The sequence below is a fragment of the Sinocyclocheilus grahami genome, unplaced genomic scaffold (assembly GCF_001515645.1).
Source record: "Sinocyclocheilus grahami isolate Dianchi unplaced genomic scaffold, SAMN03320097.WGS_v1.1 scaffold444.1, whole genome shotgun sequence".
In the NCBI taxonomy this organism is placed as follows: Eukaryota; Metazoa; Chordata; class Actinopteri; order Cypriniformes; family Cyprinidae; genus Sinocyclocheilus; species Sinocyclocheilus grahami.
Window position 1 is genome coordinate 169,361 of NW_015505623.1, and position 26,149 is coordinate 195,509.

At 38.3% G+C, this 26,149-nt stretch overlaps 1 protein-coding gene across 1 annotated transcript in view; it reads right to left on the minus strand.

Annotated features, from left to right (window-relative positions):
* LOC107552245 (lipoma-preferred partner homolog) overlaps nt 1–26,149 on the minus strand; it is a 206,543-nt gene that overhangs the window by 97,013 nt on the left and 83,381 nt on the right. Inside the window, exon 6 of the mRNA XM_016234101.1 lies at nt 1,561–2,133. Coding sequence (XP_016089587.1) covers nt 1,561–2,133 — 573 coding nt within the window. The remainder of the gene's footprint in view (nt 1–1,560; nt 2,134–26,149) is intronic.

Consider the following 26,149-nt stretch of genomic DNA (forward strand, 5'->3'; position numbering starts at 1 on the left):
CCAGAACCTTTATGTCTTTCAAAGATATTCAATGTTTTAAATCCAATTCAAATTTAAATTTAAATTTAAATCCAAATTATTTAATTATTTATTTATTTATTTGAAAGCATGTAAATTGTATTATTTTAATTTAAAAGCCTTATTTGGTATTATTTAAATAAAAAAATTCAAAGTATGTTTGACAAATGTGAGACAAGCACTCAACTTGTATCACATCAAATCTAAACATTACATCTAAAATGCACTGTTTTGGTTTCATCTGACCATAAAATCCCACATCATTCCTAAATCACTCTTACAGTTTTTGGCAAACTCTACCATCCCATACAGGCCAATGTAATGGATGCCCCTGCGAAAAAGAAGTGCGGTGAATTGTATTGAATGTGCACTTGTGTAGTGTACTTCAACTTCAACAAAAATGTTACTTGCAGATAATATAATGTTAATGAAAAAAAGGCGATTTAAGTGTATTTATAAAGAGTACATGTTCATGACTACGTTTTTTTAACATACTTAAGCACGCTTTTAAAAAGTGCACTTTTAAATAATGTCCAATTAAGTTTTTAAAGTAAATTCAAAATCATTATGTTTTTAATAATCTTCTGTCATACTTTAAAGAATTAGATTTATTTATTGTGTTGGATACTACACATGCAAAGTAGTCTACTTGATTATTGATTGACTTGAGCTTAACTATTATGCGTCATTGGATGTTACATTTAAAGTTAATATATTTTAAATGTACTAAATTGCAACTTCAACATTAAAAAGTGTAATTACATAAATATTTATATATATATAAGTTTAAATAGAAATTATGATATTTAAGTATATTTTAGTTTAGCATAAATGTTTGTTAGTACATTCTATGGTACACTTTAATCATATTTAAGCATATAGATAATATAAGTAATTACATACATAGAAATTACATATAAAGAAGTACTTTCAGTCCTAGTGAAGTTCATCTAATTGCATTTAATATAAACTTGAACTACAAAATATTTTCATTTAATTGCAGTTAAGTGTGAAAACATAACATTCAGTTAGCACTAAAGTATATTCTTTTAAAGTATACTATTTCCGTAATAAGCACTCTTGTTAAAAGTATTTTAAAAGTGTTTTTCTGTTTTACAAGGTTGAATATTGCTTTTTTTTTTACCTTTTTTACTTTAATTCTTTAAATGCTCTTTGTTTTTTGTTCCTTATGGCCTACAGATTCACTACCTGAATAATGATCTCTGTGTTTTCATCCAGAAAATATGATAGTTATTAGAGTTATTCACAGGTAGCAGCCGATAGTAAGACAATTTTGTCCTTTAAAGGACATTTGTTTTCATTTGGTGACACAAAGATTGCATGCCATATTAAAATAATTCAATTTGTGTTTCTGTGCTTTAAAAAAGTATTGCAGAGAATATAATTTAATAAATTCAATAAAATGGGAGAATTGATTATAGGCCTGAATGCTTTTCTCAGTAAGCTTTTCAGATTTGTTGCTTCATCTGTTTTTGTTTGTTCTACTGTTTTGTTTGAACATACTGTAGATGTGGCCCTTACCTTATGAGGAGCAGAAGGCCCACCGCCGAAAGGTGTCAGGCTGGCAGGAGGGTCAGTGATGTAGGTTTTTGTCGGGGGAGCGGGCTGGTACCCTTGGCTGGGTGGAGGAGCAGCATGGTGACTTGGCTCAGCTCTCCATGTATTCTGACCTCCATAAGCAGGAGCTCCACCATAGTGCTGGTCCTGGTAGCCTCCAGACGGAGCAGGGCAGAATCCTGGCTGCGGAGGCCCATATGCAAAATCAGGGCCTCTGGGTTGAGCCGGCATGTACTGAACCTGGGCTGGACCACGGACCGGCTGCTGCTGAGGCCCAGGCTGGGCGGCCCTGACATGAACATTGAAGGTGGGCTGGCTAGGAGTAGAGGCGGTGGTGTAGGATGCTGGGACAGGCTGGGGAGCAGGCTGGTATTGGGGCCGTGGAGATGATGAAGCCGGAGGAGGGACGGTCGGAGGGGCCTGTGGTTTTGGGGTGGATTTCTTAGTGGCGGTTAGAGGGGGTTGAGGTGGGATGATCATGCGCCGATAGCCTGTAACAGGGGTGCTGGAGCCTGTCGCAGCTGGGCTGGCAGAATTCTGTAAGAAATTAAATTAGAGATTCAATTTAAGTTTCTTTGTCCACTGGACGAAAGGAAAATGTTTAATGTTGCTGCATGATGGACACACACAATCCACTGATTTTTAAATTTGAAGAAGCAGAAATAAAAAGAATTGAAATTCAACCACATTAGCATAAATTCACATGCAATTAATTGTTTTGCTTATCAACAAAAGGTTTATCTTTCTTGAAATATTATATATAACAGAAAATTTGAAGTTTATCAACACAAACTTTGAATGCTGAATTGACAAACTTCTGAAAGATAAATAAATACAACAACAACAACATTTATTTATAAAGCACATTTAAACACAATGTAAATTGATCCAAAGTGCTGTACAATGATCAAACAAATCTACTAATAAAAACAACAACTACATGCATACAAAGGCTAAAGAGTAAAAATAAGAGAAGAAGGAGCAGATCTCACATGATAGGGGAGACCATTCCAAAACTTGGGGCCAACCACAGAAAAAGCCCGATCACCCTTTGATTTGTACCGACACCGTGGTACAGCTAGTAGCAAGTGACTCGAAGATCTAAGTGCCCTAGCAGGACAATATGGCACAAGAAGTTCAGGAATATAACTTGGTGCACAACCAGACAATGCCTTATAAACAAACAGAAGAATTTTAAAATCAACCCTGAATTTAACGGGAAGCCAATGAAAGGATGCTAAGACAGGAGAAATGTGATCCCTCTTTTTTGACCCAGTCAAAAGTCTTGTCGCAGCATTTTGAACAGCTTGCAATCGTGACACTGAAGATTGAGGAAGACCAGAATAAAGAGAGTTACAATAATCCAATCGAGATGTAACAAGTGCATGAATCACAACTTCCATATCCTTCCTTGAAAGAAAATGCTTCAACTTTGCAATAGATCTCAAATGGAAAAAACTTGCTCTAATAACAGCACTAATTTGTTTATCAAAAATTAGAGAGGAGTCAAAAATCATTCCAAGGTTTTTGATTTGTTTGCGTACATTAGTTGAAAGTGGACCTAGCTGAACTTCCAAAGTAGGAGACGAGTGTGCAGGGCAACCTATTATAAAACCTCGGTTTTGTCCTCATTTAACTGCAGGAAATTATTAGACATCCATTTTTTAATATCACATAAACATTTCAATAATACATCAAATGAAATAGCAGGATCAAGCCTTACTGGTAGATAAAACTGAGAATCATCCACGTAACAATGATATGAAATACTGTATTTTTGAAAAATGTGGGCCAAGGGAAGCATATAAAGGGAAAACAGTAAAGGTCCCAAAATGGATCCCTGGGGCACTCCACACAAGACAGGTGCAGTGGAAGTGAAAACATTTCCTAAATTTACAGAAAAAGTCCTGTTCTCGAGATACGAGGCAAACCACTTTAATGCAGTGCCTCGAATACCTACCACACATTCAAGTCAATCAAGAAGAATGCTATGGTCAATGGTGTCAAATGCAGCGCTCAAGTCCAACAATACTAACACAACACAAGCACCTGAATCCAGAGAAAGCAGCATGTCATTTGTAACTCTCAATAGAGCTGACTCAGTACTGTGTAATGATCTAAAACCAGATTGAAACTTATCTAAAACACTAAACAAATCCAAAAAAGACTGAAGTTGTAAAAACACTACTTTCTCCAAAAGCTTGCTGATAAAGGGCAACTTAGAAAATGGCCGATAGTTACAGAGCATTGCTGGGTCAAGCTGAGGTTTTTTCAGCAGAGGTTTCACAACTGCATGTTTAAAACTGGCTGGAACAACACCTTTGGCTAAAGAGCTGTTCACTACAGCTGTTACAATAGGACTAATATTCGGAAAAAACATCCTTAAAAAGACGTGCAGGAATAATATCTAACTTAGAATCAGAACACTTCATAGTAGAGACAATATCATCTAGCTGATGTGATAAAACAGGTTGAAAGGAAGACAAACAACTTGTGGTACAAGGCAACTGCAAATGAATTGAATCAGAAGGAGCAATGGAGGATCTGATAGCATACATTTTTTTAGTAAAATAGTTTAAAAAGTCCTCACAAAGCTCCGAGGAGCCCTCAGATAATAGATTCATAGTTGGGTTTAAAAGAGAATCAATCATATCAAACAATGCTTTTGGTCTATTCACATTATCAGCAATTAACTGAGAGAAATAACTAGATTTTGCATGTTTTACTGCTATTTGTTAATTAGAGAGACTTAACTTTAAGATATCAAAGGAAACATGTAGCTTATCTTTTTTCCACTTTCGCTCTGCTTTCCGACACTCTTGTCTAAGAGTGCGGGTGGTTTCATTTAACCATGGCTGGCCAACACCCTTTACCCTTTTATGCTTAAGCGGAGCAACAGTGTCCAAAGATGTAGAACAAGCTTTATAAAATCCTTCAATCAAACTTTCACTTTCAAACTTTTACTCAAAAATGAATAAATATATTTTAAAGTTCAAAGATTTTATAGGCTTTATTGACCAGGCTGAAAAATCACTTAATTTCACATAATAGCAATAAATGTAATTAAATCTTCAATTTTCAGTACAGTAAGTTCTGTCATTTCAAATCAATTCTAATTCAGTTTCCTGTGGGGCACGACTAATTCACTTTCAATTACTAAGTCGTGAATTTTGCCAAACCTTGATTGACATCAAGTTATACAACAGCCCACACCATTAAACCACTATCCATCACAGCCTGACAACTGGCTAATGGTCATTAATGATGGGATGGACATGTTACAATAAGAGTTTGACCTAATGAACATCAGGGGGCATAGAACCTTCAGAACACCACGATTTAATCATCCCGCATCTCACAGCGCAAGTACAGTAATTATGCAGCCTGTCTACTGCAGATCGATCCAAAGGACAAGTGCAACAACCATCAGTTGGTCATGCCTAGACCACATCCACTCATAAACTATGGCTAATAAAGCTTTGAGATTTAGAGTCAAGAGGAGGGCATAAATTGTTTTGGTGGAGAGAGAGAAGTGATGAGCAGCCGGACGAGGGTAAAGACAATTAAAGTGACGTGACATGTGGCCAAGTATGGTGACCCATACTCGGAATTAGTGCTCTGCATTTACCCATCCAAAGTGCACACACACAGCAATGAACACACACACCGTGAACACACACCCGGAGCAGTGGGCAGCCATTTATGCTGCGGCGCCCGGGGAGCAGTTGGGGGTTCGGTGTCTTGCTCAAGGGCACCTCAGTCGTGGTATTGAAGGTGGGAGAGAGCACCTGTACATTCACTCCCCCCACCTACAATCCCTGCCGGTACGAGACTCGAACCCACAACCTTTGGGTTATGAGTCTGACTCTCTAACCATTAGGCCACGACTTCCCAATTGGGACTGGCCCGCTAGCAATTGTGCTGATGCTAGTGGGCCACATGGGATGGAGGCTAAATCAGAAAGATTTGTTTCTTTGGTTTCCTGGGTGCTTTGGCTTTGTAGCTCTATGCAGAGAAATCTATTCAGTGTCCGACAATAGCTGTGTCACAGAGCCTGAGGACAGGCTCGATTTCTGTAGATGTAAAAAGATTAGTAAAAATTCAAACAAGCACAAACCCCGTGACAACCATCAAAGATCAAAATAAATCCTAGCTGTAGAGCGTTTGGTGCTTTGTCTGATTGCATTAAAAGACCAAAGAGATACTTCCATTCTATAATATTTGGCTGCTTTTATTCATCTATAGAAGGCTGTTCTGTAACCAGCTAAATGAAGACCAAAGAGACTCTAATTTCATGATGAAACATTCAATAAACACTTCATGATAGCACATCATTGCCTCGAGCAGAACTGCACGTTTTAAACACGTCTGTGAAGTGAATGTGCCTATAAAAATGTTTTAATCTTGTGGTGATGCCCATCTCTCCATGAATTCAAACTTAAAAGTGTTTGGTTGAGCGAGGAAAGACACCGTTGCATCATGCAATTTAGACGGGATTCATGGTTAAGGTGGCTTGCTGAAGTGGGTCAGAAAGACTTTTTTTAAACCAAGAATCTATGGTTAAAACCAACTTGTTAAACAAATGTGGTGACAGATACGGTCACATACTTTTAGAAGGCAAAAAGTCAAACTGCAATGTACGCAAATCCTATAGATTTGTTTTCATTTAAATGTGTTTTTGTATTAAAGTAGTACATTAGTATAGTATAGTTAATTCTACAGGGCTTATAATCACGATTTAATATTCTATATATAATTCTGACACAATCTGAAAATATGCATGTTACTTATCCATTTTGCAGATGAGTAGAAAACAGTTTTCATAAAGCAAAAGTTGAAAAAACATGTAAAATATAATATCTTTAATGTACTAGAAAGTGTAATAAGTAAAAAGTTCAAACTGAGAAAAATGTTTTTAATAATGAACACAAAAGAAACTGTCACCAAGTCTAATGCCAGTGGTGTTGGCAGAATATTAAAACACATAATGCCACATAATGAGAAACACTTAATGAAGTCCACTGAAAATTTTTTTACAGGTTACAATTTTGTAACCAAAAAAAAAAATCTGAATTTTGAAATGTCAGTAAAGTTATGTATGTATGCATGTATATACAAATAATGATAAATTACATAAAATAAGATCAAATTGTTCAAATACCTCCCTCTATTCTGAAAATCAACTTTTATATTATATATAATCAACTTTAATAGTATATATAAATACAAATTGTCTAAAAAAAGCATGTCAAAGAGCATGGTACACAGTGGTAAGTAATTATTATTATTATTATTAAATCTGGTGTTATTTAGTATGACTTTGAATGAAATTAAGAAGAAAAAATACATAATTCTTATTAATTGTATTTTTTTTTTTTTTATGTTTAACTGATTTAACACTGTATTGACAAAAAAAAACACATTAAAAAACTGAAATAGTATTCATTGGCTGATAACTGTATAACCATCTGTAAATGTACTATACAGCTAAAGTAGAGGGCAGATGTAAATGACTCCATCAAGGTGACTGTGCCAGTTTCAATTACATATTACAAAATCAAAGTCTAATAGTCTGTTTCAAATAGATCACCAGTGTTAAATTCTCTAATGACCTACAAACTAGCTGTCATTAACCTATGCTTTTCTTTTTAGGTTACTGCCTTAAGCCAGAGAATGAGAAATCAATTATTGTCTCTATCACATGATGAGGAGACTGAACCTACATGCCTGAAGCAGAGGCATGCTCTTTAAAGACATAAATATGGCCTGTTATTATGGCTCACAACGCTTTTGAAAAAGTCAGGAAGAGGTTTGGGTGACACAGCGCGTGTGATGACCAATCAAGGTAACCAATCACAGAGGTTTATTAACCTAGCAGAGCAAATTCAGATGAGTGGTAACTCAAGCTCTTAGTCACGTTCCATCTTTACAATTAACAGCAGGGGGAAAAATCTTACAGAGTTCTGTCCTTGGTTTTACGGACAAAATCATCATGGATACGATTGTGTAAACGAAGGACAAGTTGTATTTGAGTCAACTTAATGTGCTTGAGCCGCGACTATCAAAATGAGGAAAAATGATAGATGATGTGAATTTGCTTCCTTTTTATCTTAACAATAATACCTCAGGCTTCGAGACACAAAAGTCAGACAGACTCTAAAAAGACCCCGTGAAATATTTCACGCTCTTAACTACAGTTTCCGTCTCAGTGATTAGGGCCGATTTATCTGTCTGCATGCAAATGTAAAATACCCTAAACATGCCCTTCAGGAAGTGAAATTACTCAATTTAAATGTTTCATGCTATTTTAAATACTTGATATTATTAATTTATCTATAAAGACCTTAAACCCTAACATTTACTTAGGAGAGGGCTGGAAATGCAAATAGGACCCTAAAAATAATTATATTGTCATGGTAAATTTTACACCCATTAGATTAGACGAGAGAAAATCACTCCTTTATTTGAGGGTGAAATCATGGGTAGGAGAAGATTGGTATGGAATGGCACATCATAGATTTCCTTGTGCAAACAAATCAGGAAAGTTCTGTTTTACGGAAGTATTCAACTTTGTGAATGTACCCATGAAATATGCACATCTGCTCACAGCTTCTGGGTGATCAGAATCTTCCAATTTCGTGTTGAAATTAACTTCTAAAGTTCTGCAAAGTGACATGATTGTAACATTGTCAGCTGTATAATATGTGAAAACAGTGTTAAAGTAGAAAAATCAGCAAAAGAAATATACACACTTTTTTGCCATACAATAAAAATGAAAACTTTCAAAGTACGGTATCACAATATACTGGTACTGATGATAACTGTGACGTTTAAAAAAATTAATAAAATACTGATTTTCTGTTAATGCTACACATATGGTAATATCTGGTCGGCACTCCAACATAGTAAATGGCTAATCAACTGCAAATCAAGATCAAGTAATTTTTTGTACAGAATATACTGAGAGTATACTTTAAGTACAAACACTCTCTTGGCCTTCCTAGCTTTCAAGTTTGATAAAAACATTTTAAAAGTTCGAAGAAATTGACTGAAAGCAACCATATAGTGATTATATTGTTATTGTGAATTCTTTTGGCCATGATAAATGTGAAAATCTGATGTCATGACAGCTCTAGTACAAACAAAAAAAAAAACAATTAATTTTATTTTTGTTTTGGAACAAAACTAGCAACATCTCACAGGCAAAAAGGTAGCACTGCTCACACAGAAGTCACTTTCAAACTAATAAACATGAGCAAAATCTGCATGGGGGAACTTTTTCGCTCTCACGCGAAACTCCCAATTGCGCAGATTCCTATTGAAATGACTGGAATTCACCCTAGAAATTTTGTCAAGCAACTGTAAGTGTGACTGCACCTTGAGGGTGACAAAATGATAAACATATGTTAATTTTTGGGTGAACTATCCCTTTAAGTAAAATTCAAATGCCTGGCTGGTCTGGAACACTTTTGTTCAAGTGAAGGCTCTCAGTAACACCTCTGTTTATGGTAACAACTGGACATTAACATTACCTACAAGCTGTACATTAAAAATGTTAAGAGCAGTGTATATGACCAACTGCTGTAACCCAACCTTATATGGATATTGCGAACAAACTCACAAATCGGTAGAGAATTCATCTGAATTAACTGTGCTGTTATGTGTCCAGCTACTGTAGCATCTCTGAGTCTCTTACTTACGAAATGTACTTTTCCACTAAAACTCATGATTCAGAACGACTTTTACAAACAACTTGAGTGTGAAATTTGTCTGTAACTCCAAGGAAAGGCATTTTGACACATTAGAATAGATTAGGAGCGAGCGTGCCAGGCTTGAGGGCATGGGTAAATGTTAACTTTGCATTTCAAACTGAGAGGGCGGATGGGGGGGGCGTGCGATTGTACAGCACAGAGGGAAAAACCCCATCGCTACAAAGAGAAAAGTTCCTCTCTTCTGCTCTCTACGTATTCTTTGTGTCTGAACAAACGCAAGAGACGTCTCCCTTCGGCCTTCCAAACTGTGGGTCAGACAGGATCGGTGTGAAGGAAGTCCGTCGGCTAGAGCAGTTCTGCATCCCCTAGCCCTTTGTTACGTTCGATCAGTTTCACTCATTCGTGTCGTAGTTAAAGTCAGCGAGACATAGTAATTGTCGCCTTTTTAGGGGCTTCGATGCACTTGCACAATGAAAGGCAATCGGGCACGGAGTAATGCGGCTATCTCCTTCCACACACATTAAAAAACTATTTCTTCTCTCTACACTCAGGCAGTTCTGGGCACTCATTTTAGAAAATAGGATGAGATAAGTTATATTAAATATGATTCAAGATGTTCCACTGACAAAAGGTCTCCTGCGGTTTTGAACTCTTGTAGATTTGAATATTAAATACATTTGGGTGAAAAAGTTCATATAATACAGAGCGAAAATTCTTTTAGTAATCAAATGTCAAGCTCTGCAAACAACATGAAACAAAAGCATCCATTTAGGTAATATTAGTTTCCCTTTGAGTCTGAGGAAATGTTTTCACTGGACTCTCCACAGAACAAGAACAGTTTCATAATCACTGGGCACGGTCACATACACGATCTTAAACAGATATTCTAAACAACCTGACAGCCTGTAAGGTCAAGCAAATGTCTCAAACTGTTGGGGAAAGGTCATCATCACATATGGAGTGCATGTAGATGCTTACATTTTGCAATGATTATGCTTAATAAGCTGAAAAACATGTAAGTAAAGACAGATTATGGATATAATACAAGTATAAACTATTGCAAATTGATGAAGTGAAATTCATCATAAAAAATAAGGTGACAATGTCCCCGGTATTACAAGATGGTATACTGGTGACTGTATATTTTACAACTTATAACCATATACAGTGGGGCATAAAAGTATTTAGTCAGCCACCAATTGTGCAAGTTCTCCCACTTAAAAAGATGAGAGGCGCCTGTAATTTTCATCATAGGTATACCTCAACTATGAGAGACAAAATGAGAAGAAAAAAATCCAGAAAATCACATTGTAGGATTTTTAAAGAATTAATTGGTAAATTCCTCGGAAAAATAAGTATTTGGTCACCTACAAACAAGCAAGATTTCTGGCTCTCACAGACCTGTAACTTCTTCTTTAAGAGGCTCCTCTGTCCTCCACTCGTTACCTGTATTAATGGCATCTGATATCATCATTTACTCCCCCTTAATTTGATCCAGGTCCTTTTTTTCTGTTTAGCACAAAAGAAGATATTTTGAAGAAACAGTTGACGGTAGCCACTGACTTCCATAGTATGAGAAAAAATACTATGGAAGTCAGTGGCTACTGACAAACTGTTTGATTACCAACATTCTTCAAAATATCTTCTTTTGTGTTTAACAGAACAAAGAAATTCGTACAGGTTTGGAAGAATAAGTAAACAATGAGAGAATTGTAATGTTAGGGTGAATATTCCTTTAAATTACAGAAAATGTAAATGAAATGTTGTACTAATAACAAAAATGAAAACAAATTGTTTATATAAAGTATAATCATATATGATGTGACATGGAGACTTCTGGGAATGTTTCTAGTTGCAAAAATCATACATTTCCATGTAAAATTGCATACAGTGCCATGTTAAACCATTTACAGTTTCTAACCGTATATGGTGAAGTACTTTACATTTAACCAATTAAAAATTGTAGTACTGTAGCTTTTTTACAGTATTCTTCTGTAAAAATTACAAATAGCCTACCGTATCTTGCAATCTACAACTTTATTTAGCCTATTTGAAATGCAATTTCACGTTATCTAATAATTAAGTGAGGAGGGGCCCCTCCAAAGAGCCTGGAGCCCCAGGACCTCACAGAACCATAAGGTCATGTAAACATCTTGATTGGCTTTTTATTACTAGGGAAATTACATAAAAGCTTTACACTAGGGCTGTCAATTTAAAGCGTTACTCTAATTAATTAGTTATGGAAAAAATAATGCATTCAAATTTTTAACTCAATTATTGCACCCACCCAGTCCCACGTATGTCATCTTATATTTCATAAGGTGTGTTCGACGTGAAGCCGTGATCGATCAGGTGTTTGACATCAAAGTATCGCGAGAGTGCGTTGAAAGCATATGGAGCAGTCTGCTCTCTATATCTCTCGCGGTACTTTTATGTCAAACACCAATCAGCCTGCGCGGTGCTGCTACAAGTATTGCAGGGGGGGGATGCGGGCCATCAGCAGAAAGAGAAAAGAAATAAAACAGTAAACAGCCAAAGGACGTAACTTAGAATGGGAGATGGATCAGTTTGTGAAAGGGAAGAGAAAAGCCATAGATGAAGTCGCACAGACCCAGGCAGGTGCTGGCCATTCAAAAGCTAAATGCAGAAAATATGACGAGGCATATCTTGCTCTCAACTTCACTCACCATGTCTATACCGGACACCATGTTTATACATGTCGCGCCGCATCCAGTGTACACAGCGTCACTGATTATAATGGGTTCTACTGTATTTTGCCGCTCGCGTCTGGTGAAGACACGGTGTTTAATGTCGTTGGTGAGGAGGAAAGCCTGTTTGTGTCCTATGCCTTAGCGGACAGCATGAAACCCACAATAAATAAATAAATAACAGAGAGAATAATTATAATAATAATAATAACAGTTATTCTCTCTATGCTATTTTTCAATGTTTCAAGTGATGCAGGTGTTTTTTTCCCTGTAGGTTTTTTAAATTAAAAAAGCATAAATTTTTCATAATGTTTAGTGAAATTATTTGGTAGTCTGAGGTGGGATGGGGATTCGGGAAAGGGGGGGCACCAGATTTTTTTATAGGTTTAAAGGGGGGCACGACCAAAAAAGTTTGAGAACCACTGATGTAGCCTATAGAATGCAGTTATATGCCCCTAAAATTCAAGAGAATATTGTCTCGAAAAATTGTCCCAAATGTTGATTTTATACAACAGTTCAATAAATAGGAACTTAATATTGTGTTATATTTTAGACACAATATTTTCTGTTTTTCATCAGTTTTGTCAATGCAAATATTACATATTAAAGACACAGCAGAACTGTTGTAAGTCTCCAAGCAACACACAATTTCTGAATGAGTCTGCGTTTTGAACGAATCGGGTGAACCAATAATTCAACGGCTCATTCATGAAGAGAGCCATTTACTTAATTCCTGAATCAATCAGTCATTTGAACATATTGTCACGAATCCTGTCCATGGACTTCCGTTCGATCGCCACCAGAGGTCACCCTTCCGTTACATTGACTCTCGCACCACACAAACTGTTACACATCACCCTGGACTACATTTCCCATGCTCCATTGCACTAATCATCGCGGTACTTTTATGTCAAACACCAATCAGCCTGCGCGGTGCTGCTACAAGTATTGCAGGGGGGGGATGCGGGCCATCAGCAGAAAGAGAAAAGAAATAAAACAGTAAACAGCCAAAGGACGTAACTTAGAATGGGAGATGGATCAGTTTGTGAAAGGGAAGAGAAAAGCCATAGATGAAGTCGCACAGACCCAGGCAGGTGCTGGCCATTCAAAAGCTAAATGCAGAAAATATGACGAGGCATATCTTGCTCTCAACTTCACTCACCATGTCTATACCGGACACCATGTTTATACATGTCGCGCCGCATCCAGTGTACACAGCGTCACTGATTATAATGGGTTCTACTGTATTTTGCCGCTCGCGTCTGGTGAAGACACGGTGTTTAATGTCGTTGGTGAGGAGGAAAGCCTGTTTGTGTCCTATGCCTTAGCGGACAGCATGAAACCCACAATAAATAAATAAATAACAGAGAGAATAATTATAATAATAATAATAACAGTTATTCTCTCTATGCTATTTTTCAATGTTTCAAGTGATGCAGGTGTTTTTTTCCCTGTAGGTTTTTTAAATTAAAAAAGCATAAATTTTTCATAATGTTTAGTGAAATTATTTGGTAGTCTGAGGTGGGATGGGGATTCGGGAAAGGGGGGGCACCAGATTTTTTTATAGGTTTAAAGGGGGGCACGACCAAAAAAGTTTGAGAACCACTGATGTAGCCTATAGAATGCAGTTATATGCCCCTAAAATTCAAGAGAATATTGTCTCGAAAAATTGTCCCAAATGTTGATTTTATACAACAGTTCAATAAATAGGAACTTAATATTGTGTTATATTTTAGACACAATATTTTCTGTTTTTCATCAGTTTTGTCAATGCAAATATTACATATTAAAGACACAGCAGAACTGTTGTAAGTCTCCAAGCAACACACAATTTCTGAATGAGTCTGCGTTTTGAACGAATCGGGTGAACCAATAATTCAACGGCTCATTCATGAAGAGAGCCATTTACTTAATTCCTGAATCAATCAGTCATTTGAACATATTGTCACGAATCCTGTCCATGGACTTCCGTTCGATCGCCACCAGAGGTCACCCTTCCGTTACATTGACTCTCGCACCACACAAACTGTTACACATCACCCTGGACTACATTTCCCATGCTCCATTGCACTAATCACAAGCTCATCCGAAACCAATCACACACAGCTGCTACCAATTACACACACTATATAAATCAGTCTCACACCACCATTCAACGCCGAGTATTGTTTAGCGTTTATCTCTCATCTAGTGCTAGCTACTTTACGGAGCCATTCCAAGTTTCTGAATCTAGTATAGCCTTGTTCTTAGTCTGTTTACCCGTCTTGATCCTTGCTTGTTTTCTCGTTTTGTCTGATCTCTGCCTGCCCTGAAGTTTATAGCCTGTTCTGGAGTTACCCTTTGCCTTGCTGTTTCGGACTGTGTTTGCACCTGGATTCTAGCTCGTCTTGTGGATTCCCCGATTGCCTCGCCCTCAGGAATATGTTCACCAGAGATCGACCACGCCCGTTTACTGGACTACTCTTGTGTCTTGCCCTCAATATACCTGTTTGCCATTGTTTGACCCACGCCTGTTATGACCACGTCTCTGTCTAATAAAAGCCTGCAGATAGATCCACACGTCTCACGTCTCGTTCGCCCCGTAACACATATGGAATGAATGAATTAATGAATTAATTATTCACTAAGACATTTACCGCCACCTACTGGCAGTTTTAGTTTCTTATTTAGTATAATTTCTTAATTAAAAAAAAATATAAAAAAATAATTTCAAATTTCATATTTACATATTAATAAAAAAAATATGAAAAAAAATCCATATTAATTAAAATAACTAATTAAAGGGACAGTTCACCCCAAAATTACAAATGAAAAAAGAAAAGAAAAAAGAACTTGAAAAAAGAAGAAAAAAAAACATTCTAAAGCTACTATTTGTAATGTCTATGTGATGCTTTTCTCATGTAACACAATAATGGCTTTAAATTATCTTTTGTGGGTAATTTCTCAGCCAAATTTTATGTGTGATTAATAAGCAATTAATTCAATTAATTAATTGACACATTGTGTAATTAATTTGATTTTAAAAAATTGATTGACAGATTATTGCCTCTTACTATGATTCTGCTTTGCATTTTGTCTGTTTATTTGAAGACATCTGAGATCTGAATCTGTCATTGTCTTCAGTGTACCTTCTCTGAATCAGATAAGTCAAGTGAAGGTATTACCAGGAAGCTGTAATTGTGACTGAGGCATGCACAATATCAGTCATGAAACTGTCCATCAAAGACACTGTTCTCAGAAAAACTTTCATTTACATGATTTGAGTGGGAGTTTGTTTTTTTGAAATTCCACATAGGGGGCTTTCATCTCTTCTCTTCTGTTTCATTATGAGCTTTCGGTTCTCGCCTAACCATATTCTCCAATAGTTTCACAGAAACTACAGACAGAAAAAAGGTATTCTTCAGAGGGTTTATGTGTGACCATGATACGAAGACATCAAAGATGGCAAAGCAATGAGGAGGATTGCATTTGAATATGGTATGCATTTACCCACCTAGCATGATTTCAGGGAAATATTACTAATACTACAACTAATAATACTGATAATATCAGTGCTAACTGCTGCCTGATTTATGATTCAAGATCATTAGTCATGTATGAGAATGTAATATTCAGTGAGCAGTATTTTGAAACTTCCCGTGTTGATGACAACAGCCATAATTATCACCACATGAGTCAACTCTGCATTTCATGTAGCCTTTTCTGAACAGTCATTCAGGACCCATATATAATGTCTATCATGTATATCTCATGTAGTAATTCATCCATTAAATACACAATGCACCACACAGCAATGAAGTCCCCATATTGTTTCAATAGCCACAGGAAATATCAGTGAGAACCTGACTGCCAGATGTTTCTCATCCACACTGAACAGGCTAGATGACACACTGTATTCATATTAGCTGATATCATTTTCATAAGGGCAAAAAAAGACGAGCAAAACTGTGTAAAATATTAATAAAAAATCTAATAAAATTAAAGATATATATATATATGGAATATGTGTGTGTGCATGCACGCGTGCGTGTGTGCTTGGCCATCATATTTTAAAATAAATTAAAACAGAAAAAAATGCTTTTAAATGAACAGTAACCAATTAATAGTATTTCGTAATATGACTGTTTTTACTGCATTTTTGATCAAATAAATGCAGCCTTGGTGAGCATGGGAAACAAATAATTTTACATTAAAAACCATAATGATATACATACTCACAGAAAATATTGTCTTCTACAGGAAATGTATCTTGTTCTATGGACCTTTAGACAATTTTTTAGAAAATGGTTTATATCGGAAAAAAGCCAAAGGGTTAACAATTATATATATATATATATATATATATATATATATATATATATATATATATAATATACTGATTAGAAAATAAAGTTGAATCAGTGCAATCTGTCCATTTTAGTGAACCGAAACTGATTCAATGATTTATTTGTTTAAAATGTTCTCTGAACAACCTTAGTTAGTTACTTTTAATATATTGTGGTAACTAACTAAATAAATATGTTGCTTTAATATATGAAATGTTCTAGTTAAATAAAGATAAATAATATATATATATATACACACACACATGTATATACATGTGTCTTGTTCTATTGATCTTTATGTACTGTAATTCTACTGGGAAAAAAGAACATTTATGTTTATTAAAAAAGGATGATAATAATAATAATAAACAAGAATAAAACTGAAGGATAAAAATTCTCTAAAAAATATTCTCAGAAATGGTTTTCTTGATGATTTTCTAGCCCTGACTATCACGATCATATGGATACACACTCCTGATACCCAGTCCAAGAGGTAATGTCCAGGTCAGACATGTTTCTCACCAAGTCATCAGATTGCAAAGTGTCAAATCAGTGCTCTCGTGTCTCTGTGGGAGGAGGAGGAGGAGTTATCACTAATGTTTGGTGACAGAGCTTTTGCGGATGAGCTGTTTAGTAGTGTTACTCAGAGGTCAAACACTGTAATGTAAAAAGGCAGGTCCCAATGACGGCTTCAGCATCTCCGACTAACATCCAGGCTCCGCGATTGGTCGGATGTGTGTAAAACAGACACACGAGCAATATTATGCAGTTTATTAGACTAACGCAGAGTGACTGGCTACATGGAGTGCCAGTGGGCACGCTCCATTCTCCACAGTTGGCTGCTCCTGTCAAAACTCTGAACCTGCTACCATGTTGACCTTAAGGTCAATGGCTGCCACAGGCAGTTGAGGACTGCATTCCCACTGGCCCCCTCCTATTCTTTTATCTCCATCTCTGTCTCCCACTACGTTTTGTCTTGTCTCCCCAGTCTTGCTGGCTGCAGCCTGTTCAGTCACAGAGGGAACGATTAACACAAATACAAATGGTTTAAAACATGTTTCCAGTTAATTCAAAGAAATTATCTACTCACCCATATTGTTTCAAAACGCACAAGGTTTTTTCTTTACCATAAAATTAAAGCGCCATAAAAAATAGTATATACTGTATGACTCATGCACTATATTCCAAGACTTCTGAAGCCATCCAATAGCTTTGAGTGAGCAGCAGGCCGAAATGTAAGTTGTTATTCACTGAAACTTCTGTTTAATATACACACAATAACTTCTTGACTTGCATTTGATGCAATAGAGAGAGAAGGCAATAATATTTTCAGTGAATAACAAGACATATGACATTTTAGTCAGTTTATCACACAAAGCAATATTGTACAGCTTCAGGAGACTTGGAATATTGTGTATGAGTTTATTGCGTATGCTTTTATGATCCTTTTTGTCCATTTTTGTAGCACAAAAGTGATTAGCAGCTGTACTCGCAAGTAATTTTCATTGTTTGGGGGGAAAAAAGCAGTCTGGATTTTCTTCTATTTCTGTACATTTTTAAGTTCTATGGAAAGTTTTCGGTTTGAAACAACATGAACGTGAGTAAATTATTATGTTAATTTTAATTTTAAAAGGAGGGGAGAGAACAAACCATTCATGATAAAAAGCATACTGTATACTTTAAGCATAAACACACTTGATTACTCATGAATCAAAAGTTTAATGAGATTTGTGAGCATTAATTAAAGATCTGTTACACATTATATAATGTTTGTTAATGATTTATTAATGAAGCTTTTGCTCGTAAACCATCTGTCAAAATCATGTGAAGATTTTTAAAAAGTGCAATGACATTTGTAAGCATTTCAATTTACATTAAATAATGTAATGTTAATCTAATATGTTAATCATTAGGCAATGTTTAATAAGTACTTTAGTAAACATAAACAAGCACATTATCTCATATTTCTAGATATGTGAATATGTAATAACTAATGAACAGTTAAGCATTATATAATTATTGTTAATGATTTATTAATGAAAGTTATTATAAAATGTTACCAAAAGGGGGGAAAAGTCAGTACCTAAATATGATGGTTATGGAAATTATTCAAATTATTCTCCATTAATGTCTATAATATTTCCTCTTTCTGTCAGTATATCTGTCTGTTGAACAAATTAATTTAATGATCTTAAGGATTAAACAGCATGTCTGTCAGTCCTGTGTCTTGCTCCCCAGGCGCTCTATGTCATAGTTTTCCCCTATGTTTATGCCCCTATTTGGTCTTCCTGTTCCTGTTCCCTGATTGTGTTCTATTGTTCCCAGGTGTTTTTTCGTTGATTCAGGTGTGTCTGATTAATTCCCTCGTTAAGTTCCTTAAGCTCTGTTCTGTTTAGTTTCCCTCGTCCAGTATTGAATGTTCGTATTTCCCCGCTACGTGTGTTCCTAGTTCCGTTGGATGTCATTAAAGTCTCTTTGTTTGAAGTATACTCCACGTCTCCTTGTTCCTCGCTCCGCGCTCCCTCACAGTAGCGAACGTGACAGAATACCGGTTCATGACAGAAATGCTCGATTCTCCGCCCTAGCCAGCAGAGATCTCTCCTTCTTTGAGTATGCATGGGAATTCTGCGGGCTCGGGACGACGCCACCATCAACTCGCTGTTCTGGATAGCAAATTACTACCGCCCCGTTGACCTCCCAGACACCACAGTACTAACCTGGAGGGAAGGGATCCTCCGGTGTCTGGAGAGTTTCTGGCCCCGATCCAGAACCAGCCCGTTGTCAAACCCACCGGCAGTGCTGATGTCAAGCCTGCTGGCCGCGCTGTTATCAAGCCCACCGGCCGCGCTGTTCACCCTTAACCAAAGGAGGAGGAGGAGGAAAAGACTCAGCCCTCATCCTAGCCCCTGAGCCAACTCCAGTGTTGGCTCCAGCCCCTGAGCCAGATCCAGTGTCAGCTCTAGCCCCTGAGCCAGCTCCAGTGTAGGCCCCAGTCCCCGAGTTTAGCCCAGAGAGGGCTCCAGTCCCCGAGTTTAGCCCAGAGAAAGTTCCAGTCCCTGAGTTTACCCCAGAGAGGGCTCCTGTCCCTGAGTCTAGCCCAGAGAGGGCTCCAGTTCCCACGTCCAGTCCAAGGAGTGCCACAGTACCCAAGTCAGGCCCACGGAGGGCTTTAGGGGTTGATATGTTCACCAAGTATTTTTTGGGGGGGGGGGGGGGAAAGGGCCCCGGCCCGGAACCACGGAGGGTCTTAGGGGTTGATATTTTCCCCAAGTATTTTTTTTGGGGGGGTTATAGGGCTCTGGCCATAGAGGCCGGGCCGAGGCCAAGGCCACTCCGCCATGGCTCCCCAAGCTGTCTGATCCGCCATGGCTTCCTGAACTGTCTGCTCCGTCATGGCCTCCTGAACTGTCTGCTCCACCATGGCTCCTCGAGCTCCCTGTACCGCCATGGCTTCCTAGTCTGCCTGCTCCGCCATGGCTTCCTAGTCTGCCTGTTCCGCCATGGCTTCCTAGTTTGCCTGCTCCGCCATGGCGCCTTGAACTGTCTGCTCTACTATGACCTCCTAGTCTGCCTGCTCCGCCATGGCTTCCTAGTCTGCCTGTTCCGCCATGGCTTCCTAGTTTGCCTGCTCCGCCATGGCGCCTTGAACTGTCTGCTCTACTATGACCTCCTAGTCTGCCTGCTCCGCCATGGCTTCCTAGTCTGCCTGCTCCGTCATGTCTTCCTAGTCTACCTGCTCCGCCAGGGCGCCCTGAACTGCCTGATCCGCCATGGGTCCTGGAACGGGTACCGCTCTGGAGGCCTGCCGTCCAGGGTAAGCCAGTCCTGAGGGGCCTCCCCCCTCCAGAGTGCCTATATCTTATGTTTTGCTAGCTTGTGTCCTAGTTTTCCCCTATGTTTATGCCCTTATTTGGTCTTCCTGATCCTGATCCCTGATTGTGGTCTATTGTTCCCAGGTGTTTGTTCATTGATTCAGGTGTGTCTGATTAATTCCCTCGTTAAGTTTCCTTCTTAAGCTCTGTTCCCTAGTTTCCCTCGTCCGGTATTGAATGTCGTCTTTCCCCGCTATGTGTGTGTTCCTGGTTCCTTTGATGTAAATTAAAGTATTTTCGTTGGAAGTTTACTCCTCGTCTCCTCGTTCCTCGCTCCGTGCTCCTCACAGTAGCGCATCGTGACAATGTCATTAAACAGAATTATTTATCTCACAAAAAGCTTTCATTTTGCCATTTCTTGTAGCAGCGGAGCAGTAATGTGAAATAGATCTTGCTCTCCTTAGTAGGAGACGGACAACAGGATTATGTCTCAGAGTGGCAACTAAGCTGACAATAGCTTTAAGCAGCTTTAAGCAGCCGCACACCTCTTCCTTTCTATTTACAGAGAAGATGGAGAATGAACGGATGAAAGGCAGACAACTACTGTTCTTCTGTGACCTTCTGCACATTTGGAATAGTGCTCTGCACTGTCTGCAAAGCACAGCCTGAATATAATAATAATTATAAATAAATAATTAAATAATAAAAGTAAATAATTTTATCAAGATTTCAGGTGAAAATGTATGTAAGTTTGGTAACACTTTACTTGAAGGGGTGTGCATAAGACTAACATGACACCTTCATAATCATGACATGACACATGTCATGAATATGAAGGAGGTTGTATGCATGTTTATGACAACTGTCATTAAGTGTCATTCGCTCAGTTATGTAATTTTTAATGCAAATATGACATTATTTGACCTAACCCTACCCCTACCCTTACCCCTAACCATAGCCCATAACAAATACATCTCAAACAATGTCATCTTTGCATTAAAAATTACATAACTGAGCGAATGACACTTAATGACAGTTGTCATAAACATGCATAAAAAACCTTCATATTCATGGCATGTGTCATGTCTTGATTATGTAGGTGTCATGTCATGATTATGAAGGTGTCATGTCAGTCTTATGCACACCCCTTCAAGTAAAGTGTAACCGTAAGTTTGAATGAAAAGTGTATCTCTTAGGTGTTCTGACTTCTAGCTGATATACACGTTTGAATTTATAGCATTTCTTATCTGTAAAAACAGGCCAAAAATATTTATGACTCATCCTGCACTACACAGATTTTTGTCCAATCAGATGCTCTCTATGATGAGAATGTCCCTCCTCCTAATAAAACTTGCAACTGACTCATCAACAAATCATAGTTTACGGCTGTGACACAATTTAAGCGTGTTTACAGCAAAAAAAAGAGTCCTTTGATATGTCCTGCCCAAACTTCCTGTTTCGCTATTTTATGCTGTTTTTTTTAACTTAATTTTACAAGCACTAATTTGTTCCTGTGGTGTGAAAGAAAGAATTAATGCATGAATGATTAAACAAACTTAAAAAAAAAAAGTTTTGCATGATACAGTTTAGTGTGACACACCACATGATCTTACAGATGTATTTTGCTTTGACTACTTAATAGAATTTTGAAGTGCCACATTTGTGCAGAGCATGTGACATGGATTACACAAATGTCATTTTAATGTCTATAGTTTCCCAGTAATCGAGTCATATGATACCTTCCTAAAGGACCAATCACATTAAATTGCCTTGAGACGAGCATTTACAATAAATAACATTAAAACATTTACAACAATGTTCAACAGGCCCTCAGCCTGACCCAGCGGGGCCGCAACATCCACATAGACACATATGAAAGGAGCTGTATTTGGACCGTGAGCATACTTCAGCGTGAGCAGTGTGAAGTCAACCGAGAGGCTCCTCTCACGGAGGCGGCAGGAAAGGAAGTAAGGAACAGAGCAGTGACAAATGACAAGTCATGATTTTACAGTCCCCAATCCAGTCCGTCAGCTCATGCCGCCTGGGTAAATGAAGAGTCTTGACAGAGGTTTATGAGCGGGAGACAGAGAAGAGACAGTGATGGGAAAGTGTTTAATTGAATTGAGAGCTTGGAGTGGGTCGAAGTGTCAGCACTTTAATTGTTGTTACAGAGTGCTAGTGATGTAACTCGCTCTATAAACACAATATAGAGAACAGAACAAAGTGGCCTCTCACCGGAGACTAATGCGGCTGAAAGAATAGCGCTCAGCCTTGATGTAAGCGCTCTCGATGATGTCAAATGTAGATGTGAGGTAATTATTCACAAAACTGTAATATCCCAAAAGGTCGTGCCAACCACTAAAAAAAAAACCTCTCTGAAAGAAATCATAGATTTCCCATCCTATTCAGCCCATGAGTCTGTGAACTGATTCCTTAACTCAGAAATAAAGCACAATTAGGAACAAGAGACCAGTAAAGAAAAAAAATGATGTGGAACATGTCTCTGACTGAGATGTTTTAATTTAATAGACAATTGGAGTTTGGAACTTCTGAACAGGTTTCATTTAAATGAAGACATAAGTTAATGGCTCAACCAACCTTGGATTTTTCTCATGGTTTCAGAATGTTGATTGAAAGCATGACAAAGTGGCAAACATAATTTTTATCATTGCTTGGAATTGTCAATTGGAATTGGAATACCTGAATATATGAATGGCACAACCCTCCCCACTCTCCAAGAACTGCACTCATCCAGAGTGAGTAAAAGAGCTGGTAAAATCATTCTGGACCCCTCACACCCAGCACACTCCCTCTCTTTGAAATGTTGCCATCTGGCCGGCGTACAGAGCACAGAGCACTGAGCACCAAAACAGCCAGACATAGGGAAAGTTTCTTCCCTCATGAACAGTTAAATTTTCTCCCCACTTTGCAATAAAACATGTGCAATACCCAACTGTCTATACTTATATTTATTATACTTATATTTCTCCCCCTCGTTTTGTTTTCCGTTTTTGTCCGTTTTTATTTTTAGTTATGGATATCACTTACCTATTCATCGTCCTAGCCCATCAAGACCTTCCCCTTTCGGATTATGCTGTTGAGTTTAGCCAGCTCGCCGTTTTAACAGCTTTCGACGACGCGACGCTGAACTCACTGTTCTGGATCAGGGCTAATCACCATCGGCCCGTTGACCTCCCAGACACCACCGGACTGTGCTGAAGGGAGGCAATCGTCCGGTGTCTGAAGAGTGTTTAACCCCGATCCAGAACACAGCCAGACCCAGAGCCAAGCCCACCATCACCCCGCAGTGCGGAGCATAAGCCTGAGCCCACCAATGACGGCGAGCCAAAGCCCGCCGCGACCGATGAGCCATCGCCAGAGAGAGCGACAGAGCTGAGGATCGCCTCGGAGCCAGAGCCTCAATTAACGTCAGACCAGGTGCGAGAGCCGGCTACAGTGCTTGCCAAGGAGGAGAGTGATATGGACAGCGATAGCTCGGATGGAAGCTCCGCCCACTGCACCATGGCTGAGGGTGAATCGAGCTCAGTGAACTGTTCTTTGGATATATATGCAGACATACCCCCTCTTCTCCCGCCTTCGTCTGAATTATCTGTCTGTCCTGAACTGTCTATCTGTCCTGAACTATCTGCCTGTGGGACAACGACCATGGAGGTCGTCCCCCTGTCACTGGCACTCCCGGTGTTGGGAGTGGCCTTGTGGTGTGTGTGTGGGCAGCACACACCTTTCGTGAGCCCCCTGAACTCCCACTAAGCCTCCCTCTCCCACCACCTCTGTACCAGTCCTCACCATCACCACCACTGTCTCCTGGCAGCCCCTCTGCTCACCCTCAGCCCACCATCTGTGCGGTGGGATCGCCACAGGTCTGCCAGTCTCCATCGGTGTCGTGGCTGGAGGATCCCTTGTCTCCGCCTCCTGTTCAGCAGCACCTTCTACATGATGAGCAGTGCACACATTCACTTCAACACTTCAGTCACCGAACCCCTTAAAGACAAACCACATTCTTCACCCACAAATCAAGAGGGGAAAACGCAAAAGAGAAGCTGAGATGTTTGGGAAGAGGATCTGAATTTTAAAGGGCTAATCCACCCAAAAATGAAAATTCTGTCACTGTTCCCTCATGTCATTCCAAACCTGTTTAACTCTTTTGAGAAACACAAATATAAAATATAAGATGATGTTTTGAAGAACTGTTTTTGTCCATACAATGGAATCAGTGGGGTTCAAAACAACACTGGACCCTTTTGACCCTGAGCATAACATCAGGTGTGCTTGTGTAGCTGTGACCCCAGAGCGCCTGTGTGGAATGGTACATGGAGAACAGCAGCAGAGGAAGCACTCAGCTTGTGCTAAACTGTGTGGAAGACTTTAATAATGCAGAAGTCCTAGAGGGTATAGGGCTCACATGACTTGAGATGCCTTCAGGCCTAATGTCTTCCTCTCTGACAAAAATTTGTAAGCAAACAAAGTGTCAGGGATGGAAACATAGAGAACGATTCTGTGACTGAGACTACTCTCCAATTCAGATCCTTTTAGCAGAGTGCTAACTTTAGGTGGGAAAATTGGCGATTTGAGAGTCAATCTTCTTTTTTAATTTTTCCCAAAAATTATAAGTTGAAAGTTTGAACTAAAATATTGATTTCTGGCGTGGGAATATTGATCTTATGTTGTGAGGTGAGTTCAAGGTCTGTAAGATTTTTATTTAAAAAAATAAAATTAAAATCACACTATTTGTGGTTGGTAAGATTTTTTTTTTAATGTTTTTGAAGAAGTCTCTATGCTCACCAAAGGCGCACTTATTTGAAGCAAAAATACAATAAAAACAGTAATATTGTGAAATATTATTACAATTTAAAATACTGTAACTGTTTAATATATTTTAAAATGTAATTCATTCTTGTGATGGCAAAGCTGAATTTTTAGCAGTCATTACTGCAGTCCTCAGTGTCACATGATATTTCAGACATCATTGTAATATTCTGATTTAGTGCTCAATAAATAATGTTAATATTATCAATGGTAAAAACAGTGTTCCGCATGAGGTTGAGGAAATGATGACAGAATTTTCATTTGTGGATTAACTATCCCTTTAAATCCTTGAAAAATAGACATGAAACACACTGAGACAGCAACATGCATCAATGAGCATGTCAAAAAGCACTTTATTTCAAGTAAAAGTACAATTTATTTTTACTCTAATTCATGAAGAGTAAAGAGATTTTACACTTACACATGGATCATGTGCTACTGTTGGACATTCGAAAACACAAAACGGTGTCACATAATAAGACAAGGCTCTGTTACATTTATGTGACTCTATGCTTTCGTGTTTAATTAAATGGACAAGTTTTACAACTACATTTTCAGCCTTACTGACTTCATTCGATTAAACTTTCATGCTTGTGAGAGAGGTCCGGGCAGTCTTTTGGAAATGTTTTGGTTTGTTGAAATGAGCCCAACCATCACAGTTTCACTGCTAATTCCAAAAAGAGATTTTTGGTATGAGTTTCTTAAATGAATCCAGCATGTGCATTCAAATAAATGCCAAATTTGGGATGGGAAATTTATCCACAAGCAACTGTAAAGAGGTCAATGCCGCAGTAAAACAAGATGTCATTCCCAAACCAAGCAAACATGAAAAACTTGATTTGCATGCCTATATTTTTATGCAATTGCAGTCAAATATAATAACCAAAAGAATTATCAGGCCAAAAATCTAAATCAAAATGTGTACAGAGCCGCACACACACACACACATAAAAAGGTACAGATATATTGCCTCCTGATCACGGAAGTCACCGCAGACACCTGACTGGATAATGACAGATTGAGTTCATTGACCGACCCTTTGCACTTCGGGTAGTAACTCTCTGTTTGACACTTATCTGCTCTCCTTCAACTGATCTCATTTGCTAGGACTGTTCATTCGCTGTAAGAGAGGTGGGGAAGCTAGCAGACCTGAAACGTCTTGAACAGGA